The sequence below is a fragment of the Phyllostomus discolor genome, chromosome 6 (genome assembly GCF_004126475.2).
Source record: "Phyllostomus discolor isolate MPI-MPIP mPhyDis1 chromosome 6, mPhyDis1.pri.v3, whole genome shotgun sequence".
NCBI classification, from domain to species: domain Eukaryota; kingdom Metazoa; phylum Chordata; class Mammalia; order Chiroptera; family Phyllostomidae; genus Phyllostomus; species Phyllostomus discolor.
In genome coordinates, this window is record NC_040908.2 from 163474017 (window position 1) to 163497400 (window position 23384).

The following is a 23384-nucleotide window of genomic DNA, read 5'->3' on the forward strand; positions in this document are numbered from 1 at the left end:
GACACACACAGACAATGGCACCACTGTCTCTCTGGTAGCACTTTAATATTCTGTGGTGTGGTATTCACACCACAAAGTTCATGGGAGATCATACTGACTGAACTGACAATATGAAAGCACCAATGTTCTCATCGTTCTTATTTCTAAAACACACAAGAGTTCACATGCTTCAAATAGCCCTATGGGCAACATTGTCCTGAAAGGCTAACATTTTCAGTCTCATTTTGCCCTGACTTGTCTCCAAGAAGGTGACAGACTGTTACCACCAGGCCAGGGGATTGAAGGATGTCCTACCCACTTTCCATCAAGCCTGCCTCTGTGTCTTCTCAGAATCAACTGGGAAGACACCAAAAGACAGTGAGACCCAAGCCCCACTCCAAGACCCACATGTGGGGACATCTACAGTACAACTCATGTGGTCCCCCTTCCTCACCTCCACATTCTACGGGTCTAGCACCCAGCAGAGCGACTTTGGTGGCTCACCCCCAAAGTGATCCAGGGAGGACATCGAGGCTGTGCATGGAAGTCAGAGCACCCAGCCTCATGGTGCATCACCTAGAGACCTTTCCCCTGGCCTCTTCTCTAGCCCTGTGAGCCTAGCCTCTGCAGGTCATTGGGTCATTTTCCTGTTGTCAAGAGACTTAGGGTGTTGTGAAGGAGTGTTTTGATCACTTGCTGGCCCTGTGGGGGGTGAGAGATTACCCAGCACCAAGGACAGGGGTGGAGGAGGGACATGGGAGAGGGATCAGTATATTGGACAGTCACTGAGCCAACCATGCTGCCACTGGAGATTGTAAAAGAACCGACTAGGACTGTGTCCAGTGCCAGTGTATGTACACTCAAATGAGGATGAAATGCCCACCTTAGATCCGTGTATTTTAACAACACACAGGAGACAGTCCCACAAACTAGCTCTCTGAGAGGCAGCAGAGAGGTGACCATGAATGGCAATGGGGTCTGTGTGTGGATCCCCCCTGAACACCCTGTCTCAGCGATGCAAACATATATCCAACTCTGTGTGATGTCAACTTTCTGTCAGATTTGTCTTCAGGGATTCCCATCTTCAAAGAGTGCACAAATTTTTAGAAAGTCTGGCTCAAACCTACTCTGAGTCTCTGGTTTTCTGGTCTTCAAGCCAAACAATAAAGTTTCTATATTCTGTTTCATCTTTGGAGATGAAGCCACCAGGGTTATGGTAGCTGAGGGCCATCATCTTGCCTCTAAACTTGGCCTGGCTTCTCACTCTGGTCTCCCAGAGTCAGCTGAGAAGGCAAGGTGTGGTTGAGAGAGCCATGACTATTAGCAAACATTTACAGTAAAACAAGATGTTCTGGAAAAGTTAAAAATATGACAGCAGGAAAATGTCGTAATGGATATGGAAGATAAAGCAAAACAGTGCAACAAAAGAATCTATGATGGGAGACTCAAATGTTAGAAAATTTTCAGTTTCAGGTAATAGTTAATAAGCTTAGTAATCAATGTATGTAACAAGGGATTGTTTCAGGAATTGAAGGTATGACCCACCCTGACTCCAGGAGACCATCAGCAGGTCCACCTTTGTACTTCAGGAGGACTGCAAACAATGAAGATGGCATCTGAGCCGTTTTGCTCTATGGTGAGCCCCCCACTGCCTAGGACACAGAGATCACTGCCCAGGACACAGATGAAAGACCACCAGCCAGGGCAGAGATGGAAGAATTCTGCCTCTTTGTATCTGATGAACTGTTTCCCTGAAGTCCAATCCCCTTACGTACACTTTTGTCTCCTTCTTGAAAGTGTTGGTTGAAAATGGAATTGAACAAGTCTGTTAGAGTACAGACTGGCCATCTTCTCAGCTAATCAGCCAAGTGAATAAAGTGCCCGTTAAGATTCAATCTCTGCCTCTGTTATTGGTTCTGGTAAGTGAGAGGCAGCAGTAATGCTGGATTTTCTGGGTTCCTACATATATAAGCCAGGAATATGAAAGAAAAGGAAACCACATCTAACTAAAAAATGTAGAAATGAGACAGATCATGGTGGGAAGAAAGTCACCAAATAAATATACTAAGAAAATTTACCCACAGTGAAAAATATGAAATGGAGTACCTCTGTCACTTTCCACATATTTTGTGACTTTTGGAACATCACCTCAAACAAAATGATTCCTTCAAGAAGAAATGTCATTGAATATTAACAGGGGTTCTGCTGCATGCTGTCACCATCTAGGTAAAAGTCTAGGGGAAGAGGTTTGGTGAAAATGGAAAGAGGTCATTTATTCAAAAGCTGCACACTTTTGAAAGAATGGCAGGCTTCTACCGCAGAGCCTATTCCCTCTGGAACACCCAGAAAAACCCCTGCCACTGTCTGCCAGACAGAGACAGGTGCACCCTGAGTTACTTCTCCCATTTAAAAATCCCATCCCGCCCTGGCTGGTGTAGCTCAGTGGATTGAGCACGGGCTGTGAACCAGATGTCACAGGTTTGATTCCCAGTCAGGGCACATGCCTAGGTTGCAGGCCACAGCTCCCAGCAACTGCACATTGATGTTTCCCTCTCTCTCTCTCTTTCTCCCTCCCTTTCCTCTCTAAAATAAGTAATAAAATCTTTTAAAAATCCCATCCCTTCAGAAACTGCAGGTGGCCACTGCATAATTGTCCAGGCCACATGGCTTCTTTCCCCTTCACTGTTGGGCCTTGGGGTTCTCCTAGAGTCTCGTGGTAGTCAGTGCCCTACATGCAGCACACTGCCCTTTCTTCCACATGGTGTCCTACAGCCCTGCACCTATGCTCCATCCCTCTGGCTGTCAGCTCACCATGCATCCATTCTACCTGTGGTTTAGGACAGTGCAGCACCAGTCACCAGCTCAGCTACCCCTTAGTACCTTGGGACGGGAGCAGGTCTACTCCCCTGGCAAAGTGGGTCGTAGTACCCATTAGTTGGCAGGAACTCTGGACTTCACAGAGTGAGCAAGAGAGAGAAAACCTGGGTGTTTCTCCCTACCCTCTGTTTTACATCTTCAGGCCAAAATTTTTGTGCTCCTGGAGGGTTCTGCTTCTCCAGCCAATTGCATCCTTTTCCCAAGTGAGACTGCCAGGTCATCATCTGCCCCTGTAAACATGTTCTGGAAAGGAGTTGGTGGGCTTTTCCCTCTGTCAATCACCATGGCCAGCCTGTACTGAATCCAGGCAGAGCCTCCTTCTCACTGAGTCACAGCCTGTGGGGAGGGAAAACTGTCACATGCTGCACTAGTGGCTTCATGCTTTCCACCTACAGTGTTTCCTACAACCCATCCCTCACTCAGCCCCTCCTTGTTTGCTGCTCCCTGCCCCCCATCTAGCCAGTCCTCCTCCAGATCTATCTGTATCAGAAACACTAAGTCACAGGAAAAGGTGGACAATAAAAATTTACTCAACACAAGACTGAAAAACATAAAGTAATACTGAAAATTCAGAGGTTCTGACCTGTACTTATACACAACTAGAATTAATCTACATTCAGCTAACCTTTAAGCATGAAGATAAATATGTTTCAGAATTGCAAATATTTAAAAGTTTTATTACCAATGACCATTTTCTCAGAATGCAGGAGGGAATACGCTGTATAATAAGGACTAAATGAAGAACGACAAGGCTTGCAATCCAATCAGCACACGACAGAACATGGTTGCTTATAATGTGTCCACAGAGAAGAGTAGAAAATATTCCCACACTCAACATCAGGAGACACAGTGAAAGAAGCTGCAGGTGAGGCTGGCACAGCAGCTGTGGGCCAGTTTGGAGAGGTATCTATTGCTTCTCACTGGGAGTTCTTTCTCATTATTTCATGTTGGGAACAATGCTCCTATATCATTACCTTTTTTAAAAAATGTTGACAGTGACAGGAAGTTTAAGACAGAAATGCCAGGGAAGGACAAGATTGAAATTTGCAGAGAGAAAATTTCCCAACAAATAGGTTAAGATATTGTACATCATCTCAGGTCAACCTGGAAACTAAGCTGAACCACACATGCTGTATTTGTTAAAAAGGACATCAGAGAAGAAGACCTTTGTTCTTCCTTTTCTTTTTATGGTTACCTGGACTATGATAATGATAAGGAATATGGAAGGAAAGAACATCATTTAAGTTGCTAATTAACTCATGTATTTATCTGTGTTGTGTGTCAGCTATAGTGGCAGCTACTGGAAATGCAAGAGTGGATGAGACAGACCCAGGGATGACTCTGATGGGATTTCCAGTCCAAGAAGTTGGATGGAAAGGAGACAAGAATAGTGTGGAACATGTCAGAGACAAGAGATAATTGCTTGGAATAAAATTAAACTGGTTGAAGTGAAGTGAAGGGAAGTCAGGGTGGGAGATGGTTTCAGGTATTTGTTTCCAACAGCTACTGTAACCAACTACCACAAATTGGGAAGCTTAAAACAATAGCAATTAATTTCCTCATACTCATGGTATTGAACACAGAGGTATGGACAAGGCTGTGGCATAAGTCAGCACTGGAGCTCCACTCACTCCCCAAAGAGTATCCACTGAGGCCCCCTCACACTCCTCATCTGTTGCCACAAGTTCGACATAGGTTTGTGGCAGGTGTGACACAATGCGCACTGGGAGTCTCTGCTATGGCTTTAGTGCCATTGGAGGTAAGACTCCCATCTCAGTGGAATTCCGGAGCATCAAAGGTTGTTTAGCAACACACCTAGTCTTTCCCTTTCGATGAAAATACCACAGTACTCACCCTGTGGGGACATCAAAATATCTCTGGACATGCACAAATGTCCACAGGGTTGTATGCAAGAAGTGAGAAGATCAACTCCAGTAGTGAACTGTGATTCTAGCAGTGTGGAAATGCATTGTTAGATCTCCCATATTCTCTGGGTTAATGCCCCTATGGGCTGGAAGGGCACGCTCTGGATACTTCTGGTTAGCAAGAATATGTGAGCATGAGCAGATGAGACACAAGTAACTGAACAGAGATTTGGTGTAGAACTCTAATGAACCAGTGAATGTCATGAATGTGTGCTGTTTAAATATTGACTGACACATTTTGTAGAAATGTCAAGTTGTGTAAAGTTCAGGGTTTTGGTGGCTGAGCCAAGGAGAACAGCTACAGGTGACACCTGATCCTGACTCAGCTTCCAAATCCGGCTCCTTCTCCCCAGTCATTGAATGGATCCAAGTTAGGTTGGATCAAGAGAATGTTTTTTTCTGGGGACCAGAAGTGTTGAGGTGGCCCAGTCCCTGGATGTCAGGGGTCCAACTTCTTTCCTCCTCACCTAGCCCTGCCTGTGGTGGCTGAGTCCACAGCTTTCCCCAGAAACAGAAACAATGTGTTAGCACCAGGATGTCAGTGTGGCACCCAGACTGACAAAGGTTAGAGGCTTAGACTTGAGTGGGAATCTTGCTTTCATTTGAGTTTCTATTATAAATAAACTTCTCTTTGTAAGAACACCCAATAATAACACAGGCCATGCATTCAGAAAATTCTTTGTAAATCTCAAAATGTGTCCCAAAACCAGTTACAGAAAAACTAATTAGATGCCTGCTGTGTCACCTTTGTCACTCAAGGAGCAGAAGAGCCCAGGTCTCCAGGAGCTTCACAGAGAGAGAAGAGCCATAATGTCAGGTCCCGCTCACTACGAGAAAGGTGCACACAGAGGGCCATGGGGACTTGGAAAGGAGATTCCCAGAGATTCAAGGCCATGATATGACACAGGAAGTAGGTTGTCTCTGATGTGGCATCGAGAATATATAAAACGTTTTAACCTAAGGGACTCAGGCAAGGGCAGTAGAGGAGAAGACCTGAGGTGGAGCAGAGGCCTCAGCAGAAAACTGTAGGACCTGCACAGAGATCTACCTGGAGTCTACAAGGGCAGTGTGCCAGTCAAGGTCACAAGAGTCCACCTGACTCATAAATGAAAGCCCATAGGGGTCCGACTAAGATAGTCAACAGAAGTGGGAGCAACAGAGTCTTGAGAGCACTCTCTGATGCCACAACATCTGGCTCCTTAGGTGGTTCTGCCCCCCACTAGCTGTGTGCCCTTGGCCAAGTTACTTGTCCTCTCTGTCCCACCTTGTACAACTGGGGGGAAATGATATGCCTCCCTCATGGGTTGGAAACAACCCATCTTCCTTTGTCAGCAGAGGCCTGGTCTGTGCTGGTGTTTTGGCATTCCATCCTTTCTGTGACCTCATCTACCTTCTGTAGTGCCAGTAATTTCTTCATGACTCTGCTCAATGGGTTGTTGGGAGGATAAAAAGCCATGGTAACAAGGCCTTGCATCAAGTAATCATTGTGTAATGATTTGCCTTCTGTGATTTACTAAATCTGGAAGTAAGTAGCACAGGCAGGAGAAGATTAACAGACCACCAGGAGGTAGAATATGTTCAAAAGCAATGTGTAAATGATACTTCAATAAAACTCTTCAAGAAAGGGCCAGGCAAATATCAAGTAAGAATGGGTCAAAATATACGGCTTATTTTAAACTGTGGTGGTTTTCCTCCTAATGGAACAAGAATATCTCTAGACTGGCAGAAAATGTAAAATAGCAGCCAGTTTCAGGGTCTCTAGCAGTCTGAGTAGTCCTCTCTGGGGGATCAAGACAACTTCCTCCATGTTACAAATTAATCTGTGGCAGCTGACTTGGAGGCAGTCCCTGCCCTGAGCTCAGCCCTGGTGTGAGGACTTACCCCTATATCTCACTCTGTCCTCATGACAACCCTTGAAAAATTCCAATTGTAAAAGGAGACCCAACTGAGACATCTCCACAGCAGCATTGGCCTGTGGCCTGGAAGGCACCTGTTCTAGGAGTGGCCAAGAAACTGATCAGTAAACATCTTGCTGCCGTAAAGACATCTCCCAAACCTGGGCCATTCCTGAAGTTTCTGGTCTGAGAAAGTACTTCCCCACCCAACTGTCAGTGTTAGCTGGGTCAGAAGGTTAGGCAGGTTCCCATCCAAAGACCATACTGTAGGCTAATGTCAGCCCTGGATGTGAGGGGCAGAACCAGCTTTTCCCAATCACTGAAAAAGAAAAGCATGAGGTATCTTGTGCTCAAAAACTATGGCATGGGCACTACGGCAAGGTCCCCATAGAGAGAGGGGAATGGAGGGAGAAAGATAGGGAGAGAAACATCAATGTGTGGTTACCTCTCATGTGGCCTCCATACTGGTGACATGACTGGCAACCTATGCATGTGCCTTGACTTTGACTGTACCAGCAACCCTTAGTTTCACAGCCTGCACTCAATCCACTGAGCTACACCAGCCAAGGCCTACTCCCTTTTTCAATAGAAAAAAAATTTAGGGCTGTTTAGGTTCACTAGAAATTGAGCAGCAAGTGCAGACTGCCCACATGCATACCACTCATGAACATGCACAACCTCCCCATCCCCTGATCTACAGCCTCATCAGACTGGGACATGTGTCAAAATTGATGAACCTCTATTGATACATCAGTATAATGTATGGCCCATAGTTACCATTAGGGTTCACACTTGTTTAGTACATTCCATGCATTTGATGAGATGTACAATGATGTGTACATACCTTACAGTGCATAAAACTTTCCTGCCATCCAGTCCCTGTGATCCACCTATTTTCTTTCCCTCTCCCAACCAATGGAAACCACTGACTGATCTTTGAATGTCTCCATGGCTTTGACCACTCCCAATGTCTGCCATTGCATCAGGGATCCTGTAAGCCCTTAGGGCCCTAAGATGCTACAGTCACTCAATGGGAGAAGCCTGGGAGAACCCTGATGAGCCCTTGAGGTTAGGATGTATTCTGGACAGGTGTCTGGGAGCAGTAGGTCCAGGTCAAGGCAACAATTGTTCAGAGTGTCCAACACAGAGGACTGTGATACTGTTGAGAACACTGGACCATGGTGATAATCAAAAGCAGTAGACTTATTTCCTGTTTTATTATCATTTCTTAGTTCTCCACAGACAGTGCACCCTCCATCGTCCACACCACTGGGGGCACTACCACTGCCCCACCCTCTGACCTCAGCACAGCCTGCAGCATGTCCCCTCTGCTGGCCTCTGTACTGCGCTGAGATGCCACAATGAGAAGTCACTGTTTTTTAATCCACTGCAAGGAAACAGGTAGCGAGATGTTGACAGATGTGTGTTCTGGAGAAAAGGAAGACTGGGGACTCAGTAGAATGCACACAATGAATCGAATAGATTGCCACCTTGGTCCTGTCCCTGAGTAGTGTGGTTTCCAAATGACATACTTGAAGTAGTTATTTTTTATTGCACATTCAGGGTGCAGCAGTGCTTCAATCCTGTTCTACTCTCTCCTCAAAATCCTTTAGTTCTTTGGCCTTTTTAAAAGATTTTATTTATTTTCATAGAGAGGGAAAGGAGAGAAAACGAGAGAGAAACATCAATGTCAGAGAGAAACAGAGTGGTTGGAGGCTATGGTGCACCAGCTGGGGACTGAGCCTGCACACAGGCATGTGCCCTGACCAGGAATGGAACTGGTGATCTTTGCTTCACAGGATGACGCCCATCCAACTGAGCCACACTGGTCAGGGCTCTTTGGTCTCTATGCAAATGTATCTTCTCAGTGGGGAGAGTAGCACTGTTTAGATCTGCCCAAGTCCCTTAATGTCTGGCTCAGTGGAAGACAGGTGCATTCACGTATTTGTTTCACTCTTCACTCTGTTGTAATATCCATGTCAGGTAGTCTCGGGAAAATTCCACTGCACACAAGTGAGAGGATGGGATTGACCTGGGAGTATAAACCTTAATGTTCTTATTGACAGTTTTGTGCCAGACCCTGAGTTGGAGGGTCCCATCAGAAGTGACATGTAAGTGTGCATGTGTATGGTGACATTTGTGCTGTGTGCCAATTAGGTGAAGGTCAGAGAGCAGACCTGCCCTAACAAGTTAAACATATGGAGCAGATTCCAGGTGCAAGTGTACACCTCAACATCTAAGACTTTAATCTACATTCTTACCTCAAAAAATGTGCAATGTTACAAACGTCTTTGGGGGGGGGGGTCAAAGTGGACTTTATGAGGAAAAGTTAGTGTAAAGAAACTCAAGTTCGTAAAATTCAGATATGACAGTAAAAGTATATTTTATAACTATAGTAATCACTTTTTAATCACAAATAAAGTAAGGCCTCCATTACTGCCTAAGCAAACACTCTCCTCTTAGGCTCTATTGCACGCCCAGGCAGGAAACACTGCAGGTATGGGAAGGAAGCCCAATGTTGTATCTGTGCTTGAGGCTGCAGAAAGGGTAAACGGCATGTTCTGACTATGGCATCACAACACTGTAGCCTGAGCAAGGGTAACTTGGCTGATATGTCCGGCAGTGGAGTGTATGTTAGTAATTGTGCCCATGCATTAAAATTCTCATTTCTGTCATGGAGTAATCAGTTTTCTTCATGATAGATTTGTTTTACTACTTCCATGTGGTTTCTCCCTCTCAGATCTGCTTCCAGGGACATTCCTCCTCTGGGGAACAGCTTCCTGAGATACCCACTTTGCTTTCCCTGACTCAGTTTGGTAATTGAATAGCAGCTGAAATGCCAGGATGCAGGGCTGGTGAAAGGCCCCTCCCTGAACCCGGGGTGAGTCAGCTCTCCCCATTGTTCAAACCCTGATCCACACTAGGGCAATGGGCATCACACTTGGTCAGGAGCATTATTTACAACTTAATTTGGGATCCTGTTTGGTTATGACATTTTGTTTTTGTGTAGTTTATTAAAGTATAGCTAGAAATATGTTCCTGAATTCTGAAAGTACAGTCATCCCTCACCTACAGCAAGAGTTACGTTCCAGAGACCCCCACAATAGGTGAAAATCTGTGAAGTAGCGGTGTTATACTTATTTTATTATTTATATATATTTTAAGGCTTTGTAAACCCTCCCCACACTCCTATAAACCTTTCCCACACTCTTATAAACATTTCATATGCTCTTAAACACTTTCTACACTCTTAAACCTATGTAATTTTAACAGCATATAAAATTATATTTGGGTACACACCAGTGAATATACACTTGTTCCTCATGGTTCACTCATTGCAGCTCCAGTGTATCAGTGTTCAGGGTATTTAAAACCCAAGATACAGTGAAGCCGCAATAAGTGAACGGCAATATAGCGAGGGACGACTGTATTTGTAACTGACTTAAACAGAACTGTGCCTTTGCACAAATCCTCACCTGACTAGGTTTAAAAATCTGTGCAGTCTGACTTCAGTGTTCTATTCTGCCAAAACTTTCTAGTGAAGAGCAATGACTGATGTTAATGGCCCCGAGGGGAGGGGGCAGCCAGCTTGTGCAGCCTTGGATGCTGTCCGTAGTCCAGAATTTGCTAAGGCCCACACAGGGTTCGCCTGTATCGCCAGAGATGCCCATTTAATCTTTCCCTGTGTCTTGCCCTGTTTCTCTGTCTTTCCCAAGGCATTTTCTCAGGGGCCTTCATCTTTCATGACACAGCCAGCAGGTTGGACAAAGCCATACTGTGAGACCTCTAGTGTTTGGTGGAGGTCATAGAGAAAGCCTTCACTGTCCACACTATGACATTGATCAAGTTCTTCGCAGTCCTGGCGAGGGATATGGCGCTGTCTACTCCAGAGACAATGAGCTCCCCACCATAGTTTTGCACCTCAGCCTTGACCTTGCTACAAATGTTGAGCTGGTGGTTGTAGAGGGCAATGAGCTGCTGGGTGGCCTGCAAGCAGAACCTGGGCATTGCCCTCATCTAGGCAATGATCTGGGATGGTGTGGCCACCCTTGTCCATCCTGAAAATTGCCAAGACAAGTTTCTTGGCAGTGCTTCACAGCGGATGTATTTTTGAGTGTCCCAGACCTTGGCGGGTGAAGTCCCTCACCTCCACCACTATCATGCTCCTCTGCCTGGGCCGCATAATGGTGTTATTACCACTGTCATCCCTTATGGACATCTCGGCAACCAAGTTGCTCTTTTCTCCTGGAAGTTGGCTGCCTGTCCCTCAGTGTTTGCTTTTCGGTCTTGGGGACACTGAGTCACGATGACGAGGGAAATCTAGCCAGCTATAGGGTGATCAACTCCTTTCTCAACACTTCTTCTACTTCAGAGAAGGAACCTTCTGTCCCAAAGTCAGAGTCACCAACTCCTTGGGAGTCCCTATCACCAGCTTTCCTGGTGTCCCCCATGTCATTGCACACCAAGCAAGAGGCTTCAATCAACTCATTCTCATCCATGGGCTGGCAGGATCTGAGCTGAGGGCTTCCACTGCTACATCCACTTTTTCAGTAAAATACAGCATGACTATGTTGGAGAGAAGTGTGGTAACTTCCAGCACCTTCTCTGTGGGGTCCCCAGTCTCATAGGTGTCCATGGCTGAGGTGACTGCAACAACGACCTGGGTTTCTGGGCCTCAGATTGCGACAGCTCTGTGCTCCTGCCCATCCATATCTGTCTCTTGGGGAGCAATGACATATTACCTCACATCTTCCAATATGTGACTCTCTGAGATAGCCAGGAAGTCATCAATGGAGATAACATCATCAGCAACATCTGTGAGAACATGGACTGGTTTTTCCCACCGTTCTTTCAAAAGATGTAGATATTCTTGGATCAGTTTACTCTGTGGTTTTAGTGCTACAGCCAATGCAACATTGATAACCTGATGACAGAGGGCTTCCAGTAGACTTGCAGATGTCTGAAAAAGCTTGATATCTTCTTCATTGTTTGAAATTGAACAGGCCTAGTTGGTGACCTCAGACAATTTGTTGGCACATTCCTGGAAAACTTGGGCTCTCTCTTTAACTTCTTCATAATTTCCGTTCTTTGCAGCTTCAATAAGTACTAACAGGGGAACATTGGTTTCCAGGAATGAATCTAACCAGAGGTCCGTGACACTTTGTGAAGCTGTCTACACAGGTCTCTGTTCTTCTTCATCATTTTACCTACTGCAGAACTGAGCACAACATTTCCTTTTTTTAAAGATTTATATATTTATTTATTTATTCATTCATGTATTGATTTACTTACTTTTTAGAGAGAAGGGAATAGAGAGAGAAAGAGAGGGGTAGAAATATCGACGTGAAAGACAAACATCAATCTGTGTGCACCCACACATGATCATGATGGCCCACATCTTTCATTTCCTGTTGCCCCTTAGCATCGTGATGTTAAGTTTACCCACATGAGGTTCCCAGGCTTTATACTGTATTCCCAAGTCTTGTAAAGCATCATCAGTCTTTGGTCTCAAGCTAGAATCTTCCACAAATTTCAGTTAAATAAGTAATTTGTAGACACCTGCCATGACTACCAAAATAATCAGCTAGGTAACAGCACAGAGCAAAGCTCAAGTTGCCTGAACCATGTTGCCAGGCACAACAGAAGAACAAGGGACATCCACAAATTCTCCCGCAAAACTCAAATCACCTTGTTTTCCAATTACTTTTGCAGCAGCCAAATCTTCCCCTTGTGAAACTGACTCTCCTTCCAATTTTATCCCATTATTGAGGAATTCTCACTTGCTTGTTCACCAGGTGCAGCCGAACCCTGGGCTTTCTTGGAATGGCCTCTCTTCCCATTAGAGGGGCCCTTCCTATTGGTGTTCACCAGTTTTAAACTGTGTTACAAGAGTATCCAACAGTCTCTCAACTTCCAGAGTCATGATCTCTACACTTTACAGGGTTCCCCTCTGAAGTCTATGTTGCCTGCATGGACAGCAGGCATTTCTACAGGGAAGGGAGCAAGCACAAGAATTTCCCCAAGGCCCAGAGCCAACACACGCCAGTTGGTATTTTTGCCATGCAACTCCAAGGAGGAAATCCTGGTGAATGTTCATAGTAAAAATTCTAATGAAAGTAGGAATAGAAGAAGGATCTTTACACCAATAAAATCAATTTTCAAAGTCAACAGCAAACATAACTCTAAATCAGTGAATGCTAAAGGTGCTTCCATTATAACAGGGGGTGCGGGAATATTGGAAGAACCCAGTATTAGTCAACACAGGTCTGGAAATTTTCATTGTCACCTAAAATAAGAACATAAAATAATTCTAAATATTCAGACAGATGAGATTACATCTTTCAGCTTGCCAACAACATGAACCTTTCTCCAGGAGACATGAGAAAGGCTCACAGAGAACCACTAAGAGTATTAAAATAGTATCAGAAGATACAAAGTAAGTGGCTGAATACATGCACAATATATAAAAATACAACACCTTGTGTATGCTGTAGGACAGAGTGAGAAATAGAAACGGAAGGTGTCTCATTGGTAAAAATGAGAAAACCATAAAGTACATAGGGACAAATCTAATGAGTAAGGTAGTATAAATTGTGTCTTTAGAAGACTAATTATACAAATCTCAATCTTTCCAAACTTGGTATATAAATTCAAAGTACTTTCAACCTGAATGCCACTGGAGATTAACAAGAAACTGGATAAAAATAGTTAAAAAATTATATGGAAAAATTTATGTCTGAAAATGGCCAAGAAGATTAGGAAGAACACTGAGTGGTTACTTTTCACTCAGATATTGAAAGTGAATTAAGTGTAGATTCATCCAGATTAGTGTAGCTTTAGAAATAGACAACTATACTGTGGGATATGATAGGTAAGTCAAAAATGAATGAACACAAAGAGAGAACTTAATATATGGCATAAATGATGTCACAACTCAGCAGTTAAAAGGCTACTTTTTTGGTCAGACATTGCTACTAACCATCAGCAAGAGACAAAACAAGACTTCTACGTCTTACAACATACAAAATCAGAACTGCCTTCAAGACTGGCATGTAAGAGGTGAGGAATTTCAGTGAAATGGTTGTGACAGGAACCAGGTTGCATGGAGTCAGGAGGGGATTGAATGGGACCAGTCACTGGAATGTGACACATTAAATACTCTCACATGTTGTGATGCACACACACCCACTCTGGCACATACTGACCTAATCTACAGGTACTTGGTTTTACTTTTCAGCCTGATGGAGGCCATTTTCTGACCTGTAGAAAAGTTCATACCAGGTAAAGATAATAGCCTACAATTGACCTCATTAGTATAATAAATAAATCAACTAACCAACACATGAGCTTTTTGGTCAATACCTGTGTACCTGGCAAGATTGAGTAACAGTTATTCCTGTGCAGTCTCATGTCTTACATCTTACACCAAAGAGCAGCAGATCTACAATGAGAGGGATTTACAGAAGATGCCAAGGCTACATGCACATGAATGTCAGATGCATAGGGATTAATGAGGACCAATATCCACAAGGAACAGAAGACTTCTGTTATCTCCTTCCTGCAAAAGCCTGTTCAAGAAGAAAGGTCTTTCTGGTGAGCAGGGAATAAAGTTAAGCAAAGTAAATAGTCTTGAGGATCCTCCAATGAGTGTTAGCTCATCAGTTTCGTGGTCCATCTGACACGCCCAGAGGTGTTTTGGCCTCTTTTCCCAGTGAGTTCCTCCAGAATCCCTAAACCAATTCTGTCAACTTCCCATGGCGTTCCAACATGTTGCCTTTCTACTCCGTAGAACACCTGCTTATTTTCATCAGCCTAAGTGGCACCTGTGTGTGCAGGGGACTCAAACTCCCATGACTGGAGGGTCAAAGGTTTGTGGGGTTAAGACTTGCAGTCCTCCCATTTTCTGTTCACATGTGGGCTAATGTACACTGAGGAGCACAGACCTCAAGGATGGCCAGCACACCCACGCCATGTGGGAAGGGTCAGGAAGAGCTGAATGAAGAGGTGGCTTTCATGGCTCTCAGGCAGTTCTTCCTTGGAATGACTGTGTGTGACATCATGTCCCCAGGTAGAACACGTGTACTGTGACAGATCCTCACCTTGATCTGGTAACCTCAACTCCAGTTAGAAAGAGCTCAGGATGGAAGGAGACTCCTTAACATCCGACCATTTTCTCCTGGTGAAGAAGATCACTGGGTCCCACCTGGGAGTCTCCTGGGCCCACAATAGGCCCAATGGGCAGAGGTCCAAACGTCTTTTTTGTACACAGCCTGGATGGTCACTATGACACCAGTAGATCTTGAGGCCAATTTTGGGTGTTTGGTTTTTTTGTAATTTACTCAGTCTTTACCTTGTCCTTGGATCTGTATCACCTTCCAGAGGTCTGGGATTGGGCATGGCATGTGCTTGTAATTTGATGTGTAAGACTTTGTGTACCTTTGGATAACATTCCTCCCAAGTTGAGTTCCTTGGCTACAACACAGAAAAAAAAGATGTGGCCATCCTAGGAAAATGGAGTTACAGCAAGAGTTGCTGAACAAGAGTCATCACCGATGCCCCCGGACCTTTCGTGGTTGTGGGCCTCCCTTGGCAGCTCACTGCTCAGAGCAAGTAGTCAGGTCAAAGTTAGGGGACCAAGGGCTGCAGGCAGGGGCCAGTGGAAGAGGGAAGGAGAGGTGCAGCCACTAACACGTGTCCCTGAAACCTCACAGCACACATCTCAGGGGCTCTTCGGTGCACAATCAGGGGAGCAACTGGTAACATGACTATGGAGTCCGTCAGATGAGGCACTTGGGTGTTGTGGGCACCATCACAGATCCTTGCAGCCTTGGGGAAAGCCCAACATATATCCTTCCTCTTTTGATATTTGTTATCAAAGTAAAATATTATTGATGAATACATTTTTTAATGAGCTGGATGAGGCCTGCTTTTGATGTTATATATCCCTGGAGAGCATCATGTATTGGTAAAAATGAGGCCCGCTTAGTCACGTTGTCCACCCTTAGAGGTCTTGACTCTTCACATGTGCACTTCATTGTGCACATGTGAAAAGGATAAGTCTGTGGTGCCAATGTCACTGGAGTCCATATATTCCTTTGGAGAATGGGCCAAGGCTGACAGTGGGATCTGCCACTCACAATTATTTTAATGGTTTGTCAGCAACGGCACATTGGACCCTTCTTTGATGTTTTTCAAAGCCAGGGCACAGATACTCACCTCTGTAGAAATAAATTGTCCCCTGCAAAAAACTGATTACACTGAGCTCTTTAGAGTCTAGAGTTGCACATGCAGAGTCAATGCCATGTAGGGTCTGACAGAAGAACTGTACATCATCCATCTTGGTAAAAGGGGACAAGGATGTTTATTCAGAGGAGGTGGCACATGACAACCAGTGTCACCAGACGATACATGAATTGTATCTTAAAGTACACGTGGACATCATGATCCAGAATGATGATGTCTCAGATGTTGCCATCCCCCATGTTCCTGTTCCCCAGTAAGACACAGAGAGCTGAAGGAGCCCTGGATTTCAATAACTTCTGAAGGACACCTGTCACCAGTGCATCCTGCTGAGGACTGTGTTCCAGGAATTCTGTGTATCTTGGGATAAATAGTACCCACCCCACCCACCACCCTCCTATATTCTTAGTTCCAAAACACAGTACTTAGGATTACAAAATGACAATAACAGTCACGTAGATGTGATCATAAAACAGGATATGAAGTCATTGAAAAGTGATGATCTTATTTTAACTAAGAGAAATTCCACTGGAACCAGAGCCAAATTCGGAAGCACAATCAATTAGCATTTATGATAAATCAACATTGCTCCTTGGCAAAGTCAATTAGATTCAGCCTGATATTTGTCTTTGAGGGTGAGGTGGTTTATTCTGTTTGTCTTTGGACTTACATTTTTCCTTTTTGCTGAATAATTGGAACAGCTGACTTTTACTGGCAGTTACTGTGCTGACCATTGTTCCTGAATTAATTTATTCATCCTTATACAAATTCTTTGCTCTCAGCCATATTGTACAGATGAGGAAACTGAGGCTGAGAGGGTCAGCATCTTGCTGAAGACCCCAGAAGTAGAAAGTTCCAGAGCTGAGCTTGAACCCAGGTAGGCCCTAAAATTGTAGTCTACTTCACAATTCAGTAAGGGAACACATCCTAAATTTGAGAGATCCAAACAGCAGTGTCGAATTCAAAACAATGTGTAAAACTGCCCAGATTGGATTCTGCTGTGGGAAGGATTGAAACTACAGTAATTTGAGAATAGTTGACTTTACATTTTCTTAAGTTTCTTCAGGAACAAGGTGTGGGCCTTGGTGTTTTCAGATTCCCTGTTATATCTGTGAGGAAATCTTCATATTATCTTTCAAGGTTTGCCTGTTTGGACTGTGTGAACCTCAGTGTATTTTTGTTCCTGTTGGGTTCCTGTTGCCAGCGGTGCCCTTACTTCTGTTGGGTCAGAAAGAGAGGGTCATTTGCAGGTTGTACTGCATTCAGCTGCATCAGGAACTTTTATCCATTCTCACAGTTTTCTTAGGAGGTTATTATAGATTTCTCAGTAAGACAATCCACCATCTACACACCATGACCAATTCATTGATTTGTTTTTGTCTGGTTTTCCCCCTTGTTTGAAGAAAATGACACCACCAGGATGTTGGCCTTTGTTCTGTATTAGTCTTTAGTTCTAGGAGAGTTTTAGGTTCACAGAAGATGGAGCACCAAGTACACAGAGCTTACATCTACCACTTATTTCCAGATAGGCACAGCCTTCCCAGAGGTCACCATCACACTCCTGGTGGCACCCTTGTCCCAACAGAATGCAATTACTGGACGGTGGGGTCAGAGGATGTTTAGTTTACAAGAAATGGTTACACTGTCCTACAGAGTGGCAGCACCATTTTGCACACCCTGGAGCCAAGAGGAGCAGGTCCCATTGCCCCACAAAGGAAAGCACTGTGACAAGTGGAGTGGTGTTGCCTCAACCACCCCTTGGTCCCTGGGGCTGAGACTGGGCACAGAAGGTCCTCTGCTTGACCTGGCCCAGCCTGTCTCCAGTCACAAAGCCATCCCTGTCCCACCGTGCACTGGCGTTTCAGGGTAACACACACAGATTCCTGCATTCCTTACCAGCCATCTGGTTAATGGTGTCTGGTCTTCCCTCGAGCTGTTCCCGTGGAATCCACCCTCCCAATACCACTTCATGTCAAACCCTGTCTCTCCTAAGAGGATCTCAAGCACGCTCCTCTGTACCAATACTGGTTCCTAGTGCCTTTACTCAGAACATTTCATGCCCCCAGGCTTCCTTGGGGTACCTGAGTGTGGCAGGGGACAGGAGGAGGACAGTCCCTGTGCCCACAGCTGCTCCTGGGACCCTGAGGACCCAGCAGGCGCTACCCTCATAACAGGCAAGGGAACTATCAGTTAGGAAAGTTTCCTGCTTGATATGATGGAACCCTTGCAACACTAGGTTTGAACAATTAGATGAAAGTTGGGAGGTGGGACATGGAAGGTAGTCTTCATGTTGGCATGATGTTCTCTCGAGATCCAGACATCACTGATATCTCCACAAGTGTCCCCACGGCACTGACGTTTCTCCCTCAATTGCCCAGAGTGACTCTGACCCTGCATTCATCTCATTCCACTAAAATGCAGCAGAACCAAGCATACCAGGACTCTGTGCATATCCTCTTCTCTGTGCCAGATGCTAGGCTGAGACAGATGAGCAAAACCAGTCACTGCCCACAACTAAGGAGCTAAATCTGAAGGAAGCTCCGATCAATCGACTGATTTTACATTTCTGAAACTCCAGTTCAGGAGCTGAATCCTGGGGGGTGCCTGCTAATCAAGTGATCATACTTTTCTAAAACTTCAGCTTCAGTTTTTACCACAGAGGAGATATGCATGGCACCAGCACTGCTGATAGTTGACCAAGTCATCGGGGTTGTGACCATGATGGTTGGCATAGGGCCTCAGGGAGGAAGGGAGGGCTGGAAGCCAGGCCCTGTGACCTGCCACGTCCCAGTGGGCCTGTCCTGTGAGGATCACTGGGTACAAATAACCCTGGGCTTCCCAGGCTGCTGAGTCGAGCTGCTAACTGCTCATTGTTTGCTAAAGCTGAACTCAAAGCAACATCAACCATGAGACTGTCCCTGTGTGTCCTGCTGATCACTCTGGCCATTTGCTGCTATGAGGGTGAGTATCACTCCTAATCAGACTACCACCAGCCCAGGTAAGTAACCTTCTCTGAAGTAGGTAACTTATGTGGGGAGGAGGTGTGAATGAATCAGAATCCAAACCAGCCCCACTACTGGTGGACTAGCCCACGAAATGCCAAAGGCTCCTGTATCAATTCCCAACACCCTGGAACTTTCCAGAAAACCCTTTCAGGCCACTTTGAAGAGCTTCCTGTTTGAAGCCTCACTTTTCATCTAACGTCTACATTCAGAAGCAGCAGGATGTGATAACATTTGATTGTGCATCACACTTCTGCCACTCAGCAGAGCTGTGACTTGAACAAAATGCTCAACCTCTCCAAGTGTCCTCTCATCCTTGGTTTCCACAGCCACCAGCAGGAGCAGCTCTGACCATGGAGTGAGACAAAGGGTGTCAGGAGCCAGCTCTGGGTCTCATCAGCCATTCCTCTTCACAGAGTCTTTGGTGCCAGTTGAGTCCATAGCTCTCAAACTCTTTCTTTCAGAATCTTAGAATATTTCAGCTGGAAGGATTTTAGGAGAGTTTTCTGTTTAAGAAGAGCCAGTGCAGTCTGGCTTTCTCTGGAATCAGCCAGGAGCAGCAGCACTCAACACATCCACATTCCCTGCTCCTTTTCTGGGAGTCTGCCCAGGAATGGAAGAGCCAGTGCAATCTCAGGCTGTGTTTCTGTTTCACAGAAACATTCTGTGACTCTTTCTCTGACCAACATTCTTTTGACTCTTTCTCTTTCCTCTGACTCTCTGAACTCCTCCCCTTTCCCCATATTTCCTCTAATCTGACTTCTCCCTGTCTCTGCATAGTTGCTGTCTGATCAGGTCACATGGGATCCTGGCAGGACACATTCTCCACTTCAGGTGGTTGTAAAGACCTGGGTGTAGAGGGGTGGAGGGGGGTATGGAGAATCCACACCAGGAAGAGTGGTGACTTCAGGTCTCAGCACAATCCCGACTGAGGTGAAAACAGGCCCAGTTGTCACCTCCCACTGTCTCAAAGGAATTCTGTATTCAGTGCAGACAGGAGGAGCTAGTCATGGTTGGTGTATAAGCCTCAGATTCCTTTCTAAGCTATTTACCTGTCTTCACACAATGACATAAGTCTCCTATTTAGTTTGCTTTCAAAAGGGCATCTGTCAACATTCCCTCATTGCCCCTGCTCCTCTCCATACTTCTTCCCTATTCTCTGATCTCTGTGAGATTGTCCTCTCCAACTCTGCTGTAAAGACTGATCACTAGACCTCCTCTCCCCTTTTGTCCAAGAGAAAAGAACATGTCACTATAATGACAGCCCAAGCTCTGAAATCCACAGAAACTGAATTTCAGTAAAGCAGGAGAGCCTTGGAAAGGCCTGCATGTGCTTTACAGAGGAGAAATACTGAACTGGGACACCGTGAACATGTTTTCCATGACCAGCCTGGCTGTTTTCCTCTGTGACTTGAGGAAGTCACCACTTCTAGGATTTCCTGTTGTCATTGCCGCAATTATGAGATGGAACCATAAAACCTCCTGGGATTCTTGTCTAGTAAAAAGGTGAAGGGGTCATGGGGGAAACTGTCTTCCTTACAATTGTGTTTCTTTTTCTTCTGCTCCAGCAAATGCAGCAATTTGTCCAGCTTATAAAAATCAAGTGAAAAGCTTACTTTTTGATGATCCAAGTGTCTACAAGAACAAGCTTCTGATGTTTCATCCACCTAGAGAGGCTGTTGAGGCCAAGATGAATGTGAAGAAATGTATGGATCTTATGGCCAGAGAGGACAGACAGATAATTGGCAATGTTATGGTAAATTGTTTCTCTTTCCTCAGTAGAGATTTCTGCTCAGCTGCACAGCTAGGGGGCAGATCAAGGAGGTGCCCAGTCAGTACTGGGCGGGAAGGCACCTGTCCTCCTTCTCACCTCTAACAGAGTGGCCTGTGGCCACAGGGTGGATAATGACATGACACCTGCTGAGCTAGACTAAAGCTGCATAGTAGGTGTAGCATGTTCCTCCTTCTCAAGTCGCCTCTTTGTGCACATGTACCCACAGTGTCCTGGGGAGGACAATTAGGGCCCAGGTGGTGAAGCTGATGGGCAGAGACTGCTGCCTGCCTGCCTGCCTGCCTGCCTGCCTTGGAGTTTTCAAAGGTTGGAGGGCCAGTTTTCTCACCCAGTGGCTCAGTCCCTGAGGAGTTTCATGGAGGGAGGGGAGTGGTAGAGGGAGACAGCATGGGGGGTGGTTGCTGGCCCAGACCCTCTGTCAGGATAGAGGTGTGGCTGGCTGGGGGCTCCACCAGCTCTCACAGAACTGGCCCTTCCCTGTCTCTCTGCCCCACTTTCCTAACCCTCACCTGTCATAGGCAGTGGGCAGAGACCCTCCCTGTTGCATCCTCTGCAGCCTTGCCTGGAGTTGACACACTTCTCTTATGTGTTGGGAGGAAAGAAATCAGATATTATGATAATTTCTCAGCTGGTCCACCCCTGGAATGAGGAGTTTTGGCACAAATTCCCACACTGGCTGGATGCTCAGTGTGGGGATGTCCACGTGCTGGCAGGTTGACCTCCACGAGAGACAGGACATCTCCTGCAAGCAGAATGTCCCATGTTCCCTCTCTTCCCCATCCTGTTCTGTCAACGGTGCAACCACTTTGCAGATGAAAATGTAAAGCCCATGGACCTGGGATTCGGAGCAAGGAAATCCTGAGCTGCTCAGCCCAATCCTTGACCCTCCTGGTTCCATTAGAAACCAGAGTCCCATGCCTGGTCACTCAGGGTTTATCTGTCAGGCTATAGACATGTTCTTTTCTGTCCTACATGGTTTGTGATGGGTGCACCAGGACTATTGAATTCCCCACCTGCTTGGCTCTCCTGCTTCATGCCTCCATGTGTCTTTGCTGGGTGTGATGTCCTTCACATGTTGATGTGAACAAAAGTCCCTGTGAATGTGTCATCTCCAGGGGCAGCATGACTGATGTCCCCTGTCTCTCTCTCTCTCTATTTCAGGGAAATCTAATGTCCCAGTGTAACAACTAGACTTTAAAAATCTCGCACGAGTGCCTCTGTCATTCAAGGATGGCCTGATCACCCCCAGAAATGTGAAGGTTTCAACATCTTGCTCCAATAAAATACTTGCCCTGCACTTCTCTCCCTGTCTTGTTTTTGTCCAACAGTCTGTCCCTGGAGTTGGGGTGGTTCTTGTCATGAATTGGCCATTAGGTGGTGTCCATAGTACATTCTAGAGACACAGTTTCCAGTGACCATGGTGGCCTGAGGGAGGGATGCCAGAGAGACTGCTGGCTCAGAAGCCATCTCACATCCCTGCACACATGCCCAGTCACAGGGCCAGGAAAAAAAGGGGGTGAGGGGTCAAAATCACTCCAAAGGGTCCCACCCCTGGGCTTTGCTGAGGGAACTGCTGCCTCCCTGAGCAGTCACACCATTTCCAACCAGCAGCCCCACTGTCATTCCATTCTCATCAGAAGCTCAACAGCCTGCCTGGTCCTCACCCCTTACTAGGTGTCCATGCTGGGAGGTTCCACGGTAATTTGTTTTCTATCCAATTCTCACTTTGTAGTGAATCTCGGGGCTCAGCTTTCAGGAAACTCTTCACTCACAGTATACTCACATTGATCACCACCCTTGGTAAACACAAGGACTTGTGATGCCCTTGGGACAGCCTGAGAAACACAGACAGGGCCTCATAGGGAGCATGGAGGCCCAGGGTTGGTGTTGCACACAAGGGATGGAACAACCACGAGCCTGGGCCCTCTGACCACATCATCCTGCTCACCAGGCTCTCTACTCAGCCATCCTTGTCCATGTGCCATTCCTCCTGTGTTTTGTTGGATCACACATCCACACAGGACTAGAGGTGGTAATGAACACAGCCCACCTGCAGGCATGCAGTCACACCCAGACACACACACAGAATGGCACTGCCGTCCCACTGGTAGCACTTTACTTTTCCATGGTGTGGTATTCACACCACAAAGTCCATGGGAGACCATACTGACTGAAATGACAATATCAAAACACCATTGTTCACATTGCTAAAACACATAAGCCTTCACATGCATTGAATAGCCCTATGAGCAACATTGTCCCAGAAGATTGATATTTCAGTCTCATTTCACCCTGACTTGCCTCCAGAAAGGTGACAGACTCTTACCACCATGGCCAGGGGGATGAAGGATGTCCTCCTACCCACTTCCCATGAAGACTGCCTCTGTGTCTTCTCAGAATCAACTGGGAAGACACCAAAAGACAGTGAGGCCCAAGCCCCACTCCAAGACCCACATGTGAGGACATCTACAGTACAACTCATGTGGTTCCCCTTCCTCATCTCCTCGTTCTAGGAGTTCAGCACTCAGCAGAGCAACTTTGGCGGCTGACAATAACAGTGATCCAGGGAGGACATCAAGGCTGTGTATGGCCATCAGAGCACCCAGCCTCATGGGCTGTCACCTGGAGAACTTCCCCTGACCTCTTCCCTAGCCCTGGGAACCTAGCCTCTGAA

The 23384-nt window shown here is 45.9% G+C and overlaps 2 protein-coding genes and 1 pseudogene across 6 annotated transcripts in view; 2 read left to right on the plus strand and 1 right to left on the minus strand.

Moving 5' to 3' along the window:
- The window catches only part of LOC114500307 (mammaglobin-A-like), a 259118-nt gene that overhangs the window by 117189 nt on the left and 118545 nt on the right, over positions 1–23384 (plus strand). Inside the window, exon 3 of one of the 5 annotated variants that reach the window (XM_036029573.1) lies at positions 21008–21016. The exons of the other annotated variants lie outside the window; for them this stretch is intronic. Within the exon in view, the coding sequence (XP_035885466.1) occupies positions 21008–21016 (9 nt within the window). The remainder of the gene's footprint in view (positions 1–21007; positions 21017–23384) is intronic. 5 annotated transcript variants of the gene reach the window in all.
- Positions 1–23384, plus strand: part of LOC114500658 (secretoglobin family 1D member 2-like) — a 140053-nt gene that overhangs the window by 92903 nt on the left and 23766 nt on the right. The gene's annotated exons all lie outside the window — the stretch shown is intronic.
- LOC114499133 lies at positions 10212–11970 on the minus strand (annotated as a pseudogene).